This window comes from Vombatus ursinus, unplaced genomic scaffold, assembly GCF_900497805.2.
Source record: "Vombatus ursinus unplaced genomic scaffold, bare-nosed wombat genome assembly UNPS02014819.1, whole genome shotgun sequence".
NCBI lineage: Eukaryota > Metazoa > Chordata > Mammalia > Diprotodontia > Vombatidae > Vombatus > Vombatus ursinus.
The window spans coordinates 862,115-875,366 of record NW_020954597.1 but is presented as its reverse complement, the minus strand read 5'-3'; the positions used below and the strand labels follow the sequence as shown (position 1 = coordinate 875,366).

Genomic DNA, 13,252 nt, shown 5'->3' with positions numbered 1-13,252 from the left:
CGAATACAGAGGCCAAGCGGGGCCAACCACCCACTCCAAAGAGCAACACTGGGCAGAGCTTGACCCTGGCACAAAAGCCCCAGTTCAGGAACTAAAGTTGGAAAGATATGAGTAAACCAAAGAAAACAGCAACTGGTTTCAAAAATTATTCATAGACACAGAGATCTTTAAAAAGAAGGGGCAAATAACTGCAGAATAACTGCAAGCAGTGACTCAAAATGGAAAAAAAAAAAAAGAATTTTCCACAAGGACTCCATGAAAACCTAAAAGAAATGAAGCAAGAAATAAACAATGAAATAACAGCTCTGGAGAAAAGAGCTAGGAGAACACTGAACAACTTGGAATAGAAAGAGGTAAACCTTATCCAATTAACAAACTTCTTAAAAAACTAGAAAAGAATAAATAGGCAGAAGGGAAGGAAATAAGCAATTAAAAAGTGCATACTATGGGCCAGTCACTGTACTAGGTGCTTTACAAATATTATCTCATTTGGATTCTCACAATAACCCTTTGAAGTAGGTACTGTTATTATCCCCATTTTACAACTGGGGAAAGCAAGGCAGACAGCAGTGTTAAGTGACTTGCCCAGGGTCACACAGCTAATAAGTGTTTGGAGTCTCATTAGAACTCAGGTCTTCCTGACTCCAGGCCCAGCACTCTATTCACTACATCACCTAGTTGCCTCAAATAGCAATTAATGTCTTCACGATTCTGCAATTAATATTAGAACAAAATCAAAAGATCGAAAGAGTAAGCTATCTGATATAAAAAAAAACTGAACTAGAAAAAAGTCAAAAGAGATCATTAGATTCCCTGAAAACTGTGATTAAAAAATCTTAAGACACTATATTACTTTTTTTCTTTTTAAAATTGTTTGTTAATTTTTCAAATAACAACCATTTGTTTATTAATCCGTCTCTCCTACTTACTCCTTCCCTCAGCAAATAAAAAACAAACAAGACAAAAAAACAAATCCGTCAATATATACCTGCATAGTCTGGCAAAACAAATTCCCACATTAGGCATGTCTGAAAATGTGTTTCCTTCTACATCATATTTCAAGAATTACAGGTTTATTAGAACCAGAGGGCAAATAGGAGATAGAAAACAATCTACCTATCATTTCCCGAAAGGAACCCCCAAAGGAAAAGTCCTAGGAATGTCATAGCCAAAATTCAGAGCTCCCAAAACAAAGAAAAAATGCTCTAAACATCCAGAAAGAAGCAGTTCAAATACCAAGGAACCACAGAGTCAACATCATGGAAGACCTGGCAACTTCTGCTAAAAGGGGGCTTTCAGACACTTCAGAACTGAGGAGGAACTCTGAAATGCAAACACAAGACTCATGAGAAATCTCGAAAGGCAAATCCGAGCAGATGGAACGAGCTGGATGATGATGTAGGGCTAACATTCTAGTAGCGAAGAAGAAACAAGCATCCCTTCAAATTCTAAGCCTTCAAAGGCTATTGAGGGAATTAAAGAACAATAGAGGCCCTGAGGCTAGATTGGTCCAACTCTGAAAGTCTGAAGAGGGCAAAGAGAAGGGAGAGTAAAAGAAGGTATACTCTTGTGTAGAAAGGAGGAGGAAGGAAGGAGTCGAACTTGTTATTTTTCATAAGTAGCGTGTGAGTGAGAAAAAGAATGTACAAACATGGAGAAAAGGGTGTGAGGGGGGAGCAGGCATCACAGGAACCTCGTTCTATCCTGCAATGGACAAAGTAAGGTTCCACACACGCATGCGCACCGCGAGCACACACAAAACCTGATGTAGAAATATAGCAAACTCAAAAGGAAAATAAGGAAGGACAGGGAGGGGTGAGAGGGTTAAAAGAGAGGATAATACTGGGAGGGCACAGTCAAATTTCCTGAAAGCTGAAGCAGGGATTAAAAGGCAAAATTTAAGAAAAGAACTAGAATCTAAGGGGAAACTTATCAATCGGGAAATGGATGAACAAACTGTGGTAATATGAAGAGAATGAAATATGATTGTGCCATAAGAAATGAAGAATGAGATGCTTTCAGAGAATTGTGGATATTTATATATTTCTAACACTGTAAAGAAAAACAACTCAGAAAGCCTTAAGAACTCTGATCAACTCGATGACCAAGCAGGACTCCAAAGGACTGACGATGGAGCAGGTTATTGTCTTCCCAACAGAGAGGATGCAGAAAGAGACAGGTGAGTTCTCACCCAAGGTCATTGTGGGGATTCCACTTGAATATGCTTATCTGTCACAAGGATTCTTTTTTTCTTTCTCTCAGTTTTTAAATGGAAATGGGGGAAAGAATGGGGGCAGAGGGAAAATTAGCAGTAGTAGTACCCTGAAAAAGAGAGGCATTGGAATGCACAGAAGGGAAGAACAACAAGTCGAAGAAGAAATCACAGGCAAGAACAGTTTTGAAAGTAACATGTGGAATTACTGTATATTTTTTTTTTAAAGCAATATGTATGAAATGGAGATTTACAATTTCATAGGCAGCCCTCCTTTTGTATTCTGCTCTATAAATGAAAATGTTCTCTTTTTTGGTGTTTAAGTTGAGAAAAAAAGTTAAAAAACAAAACAAAACAGAAAGAAGGACCCAATCTCTCTACTGATGGTACAAGCCATCAGTGCATCTTTGAAAGAAAGAGGAGGAAAAATCTGGCAGTTTATAACATTGAAACTGAACCAAATGCAGATTTGGTTTATTGGTGTATGACATCTCATCATGAGAAAGAGACGATAGAGAAAGGAAAGCTGAGAAAGCACCCGATTTTCCTTCCATCACGAAAAACTGGCATTGGTTACTGAGGGATAAAGAAATATGCTGAGCAATAAGGTATTGTGTTTACAAAGTTAAATGTTTTACTTCGAACACTCAAAAGGGGAGAGGGAGAGAGAGGGAGAAAATGGGGGGAAAGTCTGGAGTTTCTGCTTTTCTACAGAGACTCAGAATTCTTCTTCCTTCTTTAGCATCCCATATCCAAGAAACCCCAAAGTTCACAAAAGTAACTAATAAAAGGCCTGCTATATGGCTTCAGAATGCCTCACACACCTCAGTGATTTTTACCCTAAAGAGGCTTGACCTCAGCTTACCCTGAGAAGCAGAGAAGGAACTCTCCCTGTCTCTTTTTGGATTCAGACCACAGCACTAATATCAAGAGCTAATAACAGTTACAAAGCACTGCCACACCCCCTTTTTCATAGATTTCTTATAATAATAATAATAATAGCAGCACATGGTTACATAGTTCTAAGGTTTCAAAGCATTTTCCATATTCTTTCATACGATCCACACAACCCTATGAGGTAGTGCTATAATTATGCATATTTGACAGATGAGAAATCTGAGGCAGGCAGAGGTTAAGTGACTCGGCCAAGGTCACACAGCCGGTAAGACACACGGAGCTCAAACACAGAGGCATGCCCCCTAATCCTGGGCACACAGTGTCAGTGAGAAAAGTGGGCCCAAACCAAGAGAACACTGAGAGTGAGAAAGCACAGGCATGTGGCCAAGGCAAGTCACATTTCTTCCAATAATTCAGGGCCCCAGTGACCTATCCTCACACTGCACCTGGCTGCCCATCAGCAGAAGCTACCTAGCAGGGCTTCCTGGCCCTACTCCTCTCCATAGCTCACCTCTCAGCTTTCAGGGCTAGTTCCATCTAGAATCTTCTCTACTGCCAGAGGTCACACTCCTTGAGGCTGCAACCCCCTCATCTCCTCTGTTTTTTTTCCCCTTATTTTCTGTGATGAAATCATCTAGATGTCCACAGGGCCCCCTCCTCCCCGCCCACACACAAGGACAACCGTCACCAGTGCCATTGGCCACACCGAGCTCAGGAGCAGCTTCCCTACCTTCATCAGTGCTGCCTCTTGAGACCGCAATCTTGAACATGATGAACTGGGTGAAAATGTTGGAGGCGTCGTATCTTTCGGCTTCTTTTACAGCCTCGTTGGCCTGGGAAGAGAGAAATGAGTTCTGTTGGCTGCCAGAGCTGAAGCTGAAATAAGAGAGTCCCGAGGGTTGGTGGCATTCTCTTGAGTTTGTCATCATCAACACCACTTCGTGTTTTTACATCAGTGACCCTCCTCCTCCCAACCACCTCCTTCTCGTGCACCAAATCCAAGAATCCCGGCACTGCCCAACAAGTAACTCTAGCACCTTGAGCCAGACTTCTATAGTCTTACAACAGCTTTTTTATGGCCATGAAGGAAATCATCAGTACGTTCTCTCCATTGTTAATTTGGTCTTGCACAGTTAGACTTCCTTGGTAGTAAACGTCTCAATGTACTCCCCAATCCCGAAGTCACACCTCAGTTTGAGGCACCTACGTCCTCTAGTTAACTGAATAAAGGCAGCATGCCACAGGGGCAAGAGTTCAGAAAGCTGGGCATGAGCCCCAATTCTGCCACTTAATACTCGCAGGACTTTGGACATGCTCTCTCCCCCTTGGGAGCCTCTTTTGGGATGCCAAGTCTTTCACTCCCTGCCTTCCAGAGCTATAAGGAAATCATGCTATAAACCTCAAAGAGTTGCATAAATGTGAGCTCTAAGTACAAAGTGATTTGTTGCTGAGGTTGCCCCATGCCACTGTTGTCTTGCCCAGATCAGTCTCTGTGACAGAAATGTTTTGAGTCAAAAAATTAAACTCTCAAACTTAAAAGAGGCCAGGGAAAAACAGGTGCCCAGAGGGCCCAGGGATTCGGCCTGGCCCCATTTGGGGATGATCTGCTATAACTTGTTTGTCTCATATGAATCCCTCCACACCCCCATCCATTCTATTTGTGGCTTGAACCCATATAATCCGATTCTTCTTCTTCATAACTCCACTAAACCTTTCTTCTGCATCTTTTCTTGAATGCTATGTGGCTTACAACGCTGCTGACCAACTCCCCCTCTTTTTTAAAAGGCAGCTGGACTTTCCTGAGCTTCCTCCTGACTCTCTGACTACTCCTCAGGCCCTTCGACCAACTCCTTTTTTTTCCTCTTCCCCTTAACAATTGGTATCTCCCAAGATTCCATTTCTAGCCCTTTTTCTTGTATTCTTTCGGGGGAGCTCAATTTCCATTCCACCATACAAGTTCTTCTGTGTCTGTCCAATAAGAGAAGTAGATCATAATGGGAAGAACATGGAGGTGGGAATGAGATTTGGGAAAGTAAGGCCACTGCCCTGAATGGTTCCTCACTTCTCAGCCTTCTTGGCCTCTCTGTGACTTAGGCCACTGGGAGACTTTGAATAGCAGTCGAAAGAATCAGCACTTAAAATAACTGAGAGCTATTGATCAGACGATGAAAGTGGTATTTTAGGTAGGCTCCAATGGATTGATTATGGCAAGGTCCCAGGCCCAGCGTGAACACTCGTTTGCTGTGAGACCTCAAGCAAATCACTTAACTTTCCTAAGCCTCAATCTCTTCATCTGTGAAATGGGGAAGTTAGATAGAAAACATCTATTCCTACCCTAACCTTTTAGGTCCCTTCCAGTGCTAACATTCTAGGACTGGTAGTGTTCAGCAACATCATTACGACAATCACAACGACAATCAGTTTACAAAGAAAATCCTAGATATTGTATCTCCTTTGGCCCTCACAACCACCCTAGAAGATAGGCATCACAAACATCTTTGTTTTACAGATAAAGAAATGTGTTGATTTGACCTGATGTTGGGAAGCTCCTAAGATTTGTACCATATAACTATACCACGTGTTCAGAAATGAGCCTTCATCTCATGGCTTCCTAAGTCTTGATTTTGTGTTCTGTTTCTACAGTTGAGTGAGTGAAAATGGCTGTCCAGCGTCCTCCACAGCTGCACAAAAGCATCTCCAGCCAGCCAGGCAAGGCCTAATGGGATGGATTCAATACAAACAGAAGCTATATCACCACCTAGTGGTCACAGCAAGATGTTGGCCGCTTTAGGCAAAATGGTCAATTCATTTTCAGACCTACTAAAAAGGAGTAAGATCTTTGGGACCATATAAAACAACATAGCTCCACGTTAAAGCTTGTCTACTGAGAGCTGTATAAAAATCACAGAAATGCTTTCTGATGCTGTGGTGGCTGCTGAAATAAGGCACAATGGTTTCCAATTCCTGGCTGTTTGCATTTCACTATCTGTAGCACTGGCAGTCCACACACCTAAGAAGAACTAATAATGTATGACCGTTATGGACAATCATCCCCCAGTGTCGTTACATACCTCTCAAATCCAATGAAGGTCTTGCTCTGGCACTGTATAGTGGGCAGGGCACTACAATTGCAGCCAGGAAGCCCGGGGCTCAAATCTGAACTCAAATCATTTAACCTCTATCTGCCTCAATCTCTTCACCTGTATGATAAGGGTCGAACTGAGGTCCCTTCCAGCTCCAAATCTGTGATCTGCTATTATTTCCAGCACAACCTCTAGGGTCAAGGTGCCATCAAACTCATCTCAGACTTTTTGAGCCAGAAGAGAGCTCAGACATCATCTAAGCTAAACTGTTCGTTTTACACAGGTCCAGAAAGAGGAAAGGACTTGGCCAGGATGATGCAGAGAGTAAGTAGAAAAGACAGGCTACAAGCTCAGGTTCTCACACGCCAAACCCAGTGCTCTTGCAACCCTGCCACAGTATATTCCACACCCATTACCCCAATAATTCCAACGGGAAGGGCCAATGTATCTGTCGGGTCAGGGGATTTCATCAATTGCCCCTCAGTGTGGCCTCCAACCTTACAGAGGGCTACAAAGTTGAAGGGGATTGATTGTTTCCCAAGGAGGAGAGCTCTGAGAAACACGTTTTCCCAACATTCCATTGTCTGACATTAGGAAAGGACCCGTTGGGCAGGCTGGTAAAGTCTATGGACCCTTCTCAAAAGAACATGTTTAGATGGATAAAATAAAATACATAGGATTACAAAAGAAACCAATTCTAATGAAATGCAGACACCAAAATATTTTTTGATATCAAGTTTGATAGTACAGGGGGTCAAGTTCACGGACTCCCTGTAATGTATCCATAAACCCCAACCCTTAGGGTTCATGAACTACAGTTCAAGAACCCCTGACTTAAAGATATAGAAAAGCAAGACTACAGCTTTAGCTAGAGGTAGAAGAGGCAAGAGTCACTTACCTCTCAGGGCCTCAATTTTCTTTTCTATAAAATTAGGGGTTGAAATAAATAACCTCTAAGATTCTTTCCACCTCTTGACCCAAGGGCCTATGATCAGAGGAGTTAGAGCTAGAAGGAACCTCAGAAATCTTGTTTTGCAAAGAGAAAACCTGAGACCCAGTGAGGGGAAATGACTTAGGCAAGGTCATACTGCTAGCTAGTCGAAGAGCCAGAACGAGAGCCCAGATCTCCTGATCCTCAGTTCCACTATATCATGCTGCTTCTTCTGATTCTGTGCTCCAAACTTTGGCTCCTTTCCTTCCAAACATAAGGGGAAACAAGCCTTTTCTTTGTAGAAGACAAATCCAACAATAAGGCAGCAAAATGAGGGGACAGCCCCCGAGGAAACTCTACTCCTGAGATCAGGATAAAACCTCATCCAGACCAGCACACCCTGAATGGCTCACTCAGGGTGGGATGGTGACGACAGGCCCCTTTTCATCTCTACACCTGAAGCAGGAATGACCTACACCCACCGCAGATCTCTGAACTCTGAACTGCCAAATGTGTGGCAACATTCAATCTGTGATCTGTTAAAGGGAATAACGTTTCCCAAAGTGCTGCAACGCTTCCAGACATTACCAAACACTGTGTGCAATAGGAATGTTTCCACCTTCAGATCATCATCCATTTCTTTCACCTTCTAAAAATTATAAAAGTCACTCCATAGTCATGGCAAAGACTGCTGGAAAGTTCCAAGCAATCAGCCGCGAAGGTGGAAGAACGGGATTCTTACCTGAGCCTTTTCTTGCACTGCATGCTTGCTAAAAAAAAAAAAAAAACAAAACACCAATGTTAGCCCTCAATCTACGACCCATTTCAAGGGTAACATTGCGGCTGGCTGATCAGCGTGACCTTTCACATCTCCAACAAGACTTCCACTCATCAGAATAGACTGTCTCCCATTCTAGTTAACAGTCCTGGTAAAGCAGGAACAAAAGAGCCCTGGCAGGGCTTTGTCTTACAGTTCGTGACAATCTGCAACGCCTAGCTGGACGTGACCCCCTCAGCCTCGTGAAAAATTTGAGCCCCCAGGTTAGCCCTCCCTGAGCCATACGTGGAGAATGACTGTAAGCATCCTTAGAGGCAATGACTTCCAAGAAGACACAAAGAATACTGTCCTCGCCAGCCATCCTCAACTCTCTGCAAACATGTTTGCTGCTTCCCCGGAATACAGGAACCAAAGGACCTTTTCCAGCTGCTTCAGATGAATGTAGCAGGAAGCTCGATTCCTCTGCAGTTTGGCAAAGTCCAGATCCATCTGCCCAGACGGATAGAAACTCAGGGAACAGTTATACCAGTGCAGGGCTTCAGAGTAATTCTGTGCCTGAGGGTGGAGAAGAAATAAGAGGCACACATGCGTGAGAGGCCACTTTTGTGATGTTTTCGTTAAGTGTCTCTACAAGCCAATACAATTACAATACTAAAACTAATGGAGGTAAACTTTAGAAAGATATTCACTTTTTTTTTCCAGGCCACAAGACATTTCATAATGACTGCTCTCCTCCAAATGAGCCCACTTTTAAGGGGTTTAAAGGCTAAATGTCATGGTTTATACTCAGCATGCCTCATCGGCATGCCCAGGAGAGGGTAGCATCACTAAAGGCTTTTGAACAGGGGAGTGATTGATGATTAGGAAGATTACTTTGGGGGCCTGTGAAGAAATGGATTAAAGAAAGAAGAGGTTCTAGGGATAGGGAGACCATTTGGCACATCGAAAGTTTGTGACAGCTTATCTGACCTGAGGAAAAGAAAAAGAAGGACTGATATAAGAATAAACATATTCAAACCTCAAAATTTCGGGCAGCTTGGTCCCAAAGAATGTTGTGCAGCCAGCTTAATATTTTGGGGGGCAGCTCCTTTCCTGCATGATGAGCTGAGAAAAAACCAAAGTGTTCATAAACAGAAATCGACAACTTTTGTGTCAATCAATAGTGTCGACTTTATGGACTGTAATCTTCAAGCAGGGATTGAAAACAAGCACATTCCCAATGCCCCCATCAGCAGCCACATTACAAAAGCTTTCAAAATCAAGTGGTCCCATCAGAATTGATGAGATACCACCTCCATAGATCTGGGACAGTTTCCCTCCCATCAGTCTCTTTTAACCCATTTTGTAGGCTCCAAATGGGATCATTTCCTGGCAAGGTAATTTACAGTTGTGAGTGAGCCGACAGCAATGCCAGAAATCATTAATAAGAAAGAGCATTTCTAGTGTAATGTACTAAGGGGATCAGGGCAAGTTCACAATGGAGGCCAATTATGCCTTAGAGCACTTGGAAAATACTTTATGACCAGGTTTACACATAAGCTTTATCAGTTTAAACCCCATGACTCACAGACAAGTATGTTTGGTCTAGAAATTTACAAGGTTCCAAGACATTAGCCTATTAAGGAACCATCGACCCATAATAGCATGCTAGCTGAAGGCGGAATTTGATATAAACACACACCCTGTCCTCTCCTTCTGCCCTTTTTGTCAAAGTCTGGATTAGAGCTCCTGAGAGAGCCTGACTCCTAGGCCAGTCATCAAACATGCATCTGGCCCTGGGGACAGTCAGTCCTAACTAATGAGCCAGGAGTCAGAAGCTACCTGATATGTTACCCCTAAATGCTCCTATCCCAAGAGGTGCGTGGCCACCATGGGATAGTGCAGGGTACAGAGACAGAAGTCACAAAATCTGGCCCTGCCATTTACTCAGTCGCTCAGCCTCATTGTAGATCAACTTCTCAATCTGACGGCCTCCCTGTGCAGCATGGGGCAGTGGACCGAACACAGGAGACTTGAGTGAGACCCTGCCTCAGCCACCTACTATCTGTGCTCATGGCCAAGTCCCTTAAGGTCTCAACGCCTCAGTTTCCTCATCTCTAAGGATGACGATAAAAATATTTGTGCTACTCAACCTCCAATGGGAGAAATGAGAGAGGATTAAATGAGATAGTAAACGTGAAAGCATTTAGAAAATGGCAAAGCACCATAGAGCTGCAAGGTAGTCTTCAAAAGCTCATAAAATTGTGGCTATTCAGAACTCTTAGGGAGTGATTCAATTGCATAGCCAGCTTTTAAGAACCAAAACTTAAAAGAAAAAAAAAGTTACCCAACTAACTGGGCAGAAACCTTTAGAAAACATCTTAGTTTCCTGCTTCCCCGCCTTCTTACACAATATACTGAGCACAATTTCACCTCAGGAGGATGATCCAGGGTCCTCACCATGTTAGGTACTGTTCACCTCAACCCTCAATGGTCCTAGGTTGCTTTAGATCTCCTTCTGCAGCAGCCAAGCTGTCCCCTGACTTGATATTATTGCTCCCATCCGGAACAGTCCATGTCCCCCTTCTCCCCCTTTAGTGACTGGTTGTTGCTAAAACTACTCTGAGCTGTGACACTGTATAACCAAGTTTGTTAGTTACCAATGCAAAGTACACCAAAGTAAACAAATGTAAACTAAAAGTAGGCCCCGAGTAGGAGGCTGAAGTGGACTTTGTGACAATGTTGGCTGCTTTCTTCCTGATTCGTGGCTAAGCTCTGGATAGATGAGGGACTACCGGGGCAGCTAGGTGGCACAGTGGATAGAGTACTGGCCCTGGATTCAGGAGGACCTGAGTTCAAATCCGGTCCCAGACACATAACACTTACTAACCGTGTGACCTTGGGCAAGTCACTTAACTCCCATTGCCCAACCAAACCAAAAAAAAAAAAAAAAGGAGAGAGTAGATGAGGGACTACTATACTCAGTGACCATCAGATAAAGGACAAAGGAGAAGGCCAAAAAAAAGGAAGCCCAAGTTCTCTACCTTCACCTCCTACTATTTCCTACTCCCTCTGTCTTAGCATGATTCTCCACAGATTACCACTTTTCAGTAACCAGTTACAGACCTGTAAGGATGCCCTCAACCTTCTCCTTGGCAAGCTGGTCTTCCTTCCTTTGTAAGAGGAGCTCAATGTGGAGCAGAAAGGCTTTTCCAACATCTGCTGACGACTCAAATTGGTTACAGACAGTCTTCAGAAAATCAAACCCGACAGAATCTCTGGCAAGGAGAAACACTTGTAAGTAGTCTAGATGACGGGTCTGGCTTTAGTTAGCAATTTCACCACATTGGCTCCCAAACATAAAAGGACCCAAGGTTGTCTCTACCCTCCCAGAGCAGAGATGCATGACATGACTGCATTCTCAGAGAGAGCTGAGGAAAGGGCAAAAAAGGATAGGAAGAATAAAGATCCAGGTCAATCAAGCAAAATGGAGATTAATAACAAAACTCCAGAAGTTATCTGAACAGATATCAGCATTTGTCATCACTCTATCTCGGCCTGTACTTTGAATAGCTCATATTTAGACAAGTGACAGTAGCTGGGGAAGCAAGGTTGCTTGCTTCCTTTGGGCCCATCTTCTCTCAAAACACATATCTCACCCATCTGTCAAATTTCAATCGTGAGAAGACCAGCCTAGGCCCACACCTATTTCTGTGTTCTGCTCTTAACACCCAGCAGGTATATAAATATTATAAAACTCTTTCTGGGCATTTTACACAGCAGTAGGAGGGAATACTGCAAACAGTAGGAAAGCACGAAGTGAAGAAAAGTAATAAGCTACTAAGTCTGCTGTTACACATTAAAACCAAGAATTGTCAATAAAACGTTTCCTAAATGCTGACTAAACTGGTCATTGAGGACTGTTTTTCATTTCAATAAGATTTCTAATAGCTTCTTTCTCAGTGTGAATTGAGACACCAGCTCAGGAAGTATGTCTACATCTCTAAAGGTGCCACCTTGCCCAGGGCCCTCCTAAGGATGTTATCTAGCAAGGGTGCTTCACCTGGCTTCAGAGAATTTATTTTTTTTTAAATATTTGGAGAACTGTATTTGAATAGAATCAGTTCCCTTTGTAATCCTTTCTTTTTTGTTTTTATACATTTAGAAGCATTCTTCGGAGGAGCTGAATTCCTCAAAGACTTCTTCACCATACTGCCCAAAGGCCCAGGACACACAAAAAAAGTCAAGGACCCCTGGACTAGATCTCTAAAAAAGGAACTAAGTACTTATTTCAGCTCATTCTTACATAAAAAATAGTGATGCTAATCAAATATTTCAGAGAAATCAACGAACCAATCAATAAACATTTATTAAGTATCTCCTATATGTGTCAGGCACTGTGCTAAGTGCTGGGGATACAAAAAGAGGCAAAAGAAAGTCCCTGCCCTCAAGGAGCTTAAAATCTGACAGGGGGGAACAACCTGCAAACAAATATATACAAAGCAAACTATATACAGGACAAATAGGAAATAATTAACAGAAGGAAGGCAATGGAATTAAGAGGAGTTGAGGAAGGCTTCCTATAGAAGGTGAGGTCAATAGTTGGAAGTGGAGGGGGGAGAGCATTCCAGGCATGCAGAATAGCCAGAGAAAATATTAACAGCCAAGAGAATGGAGGGTCTTGTTTATGGAACAGCCTGGAGTCAAGTGTCACTAGATCAAAGAGTATGTGTCAGGGAGTCAGGTGTAAGACGATTGGGAAGATAGGAAGGGGCTAGGTTACGAAGGGCTTTGAAAGCCAAACAGAGGATTTTGTATCTGATCTTGGAGGCAACAGGGTGCCACTGGAATTTACTGAGTTGTTGAGAGGGGGGATGGTTGACATGGTTGGACCACATCTATGGACTATTATCTGTCTGACCACTCCTCCTGTCTCCTTTGCTGGATCTTCATACATGTTATGCCCACCTATCCTGGGTGGTCCTCAAGGCTCTGACCTGGACTCTTTGAAATACCCCCACCTCATTTTAGCTCTGATAGCTTAACTAAGTGAGAACAAGTCTCAAACAATCAATTCCAATCATGAGCTTTGACCTAACTGCCAAAAGTCTCTAAAAGCCATTTTACAAAGTGAACTGATGTCAGACAAGGGTTCTGTTCCAAATGCATGGGAGATTTCATGATGCCCACTGGGTCCTATATGTCAAATGAGATCATGTTTGTAAAGCACTTTGTACAGTGCCTGGCACATAGTAGGCATTATATAAATAATCATTCCCTTCCCCTTCCCTATAAAAGCATCAAGTGAGCTAGAAAAAGATTGAATTCAAGTACTGGAGTCTGTGGCTTTCCAGTATATCCTAGAGGAAGAA

General features: G+C 42.9%; 1 protein-coding gene across 1 annotated transcript in view; it reads right to left on the bottom strand.

Moving 5' to 3' along the window:
• Nucleotides 1-13,252, bottom strand: part of TEX11 (testis expressed 11) — a 174,149-nt gene that overhangs the window by 50,549 nt on the left and 110,348 nt on the right. Inside the window, exons 9-12 of the mRNA XM_027836745.1 lie at nt 11,007-11,158; nt 8,920-9,005; nt 8,319-8,456; nt 3,840-3,942 (exon numbers count right to left, since the gene is read on the bottom strand). Coding sequence (XP_027692546.1) covers nt 3,840-3,942; nt 8,319-8,456; nt 8,920-9,005; nt 11,007-11,158 — 479 coding nt within the window. The remainder of the gene's footprint in view (nt 1-3,839; nt 3,943-8,318; nt 8,457-8,919; nt 9,006-11,006; nt 11,159-13,252) is intronic.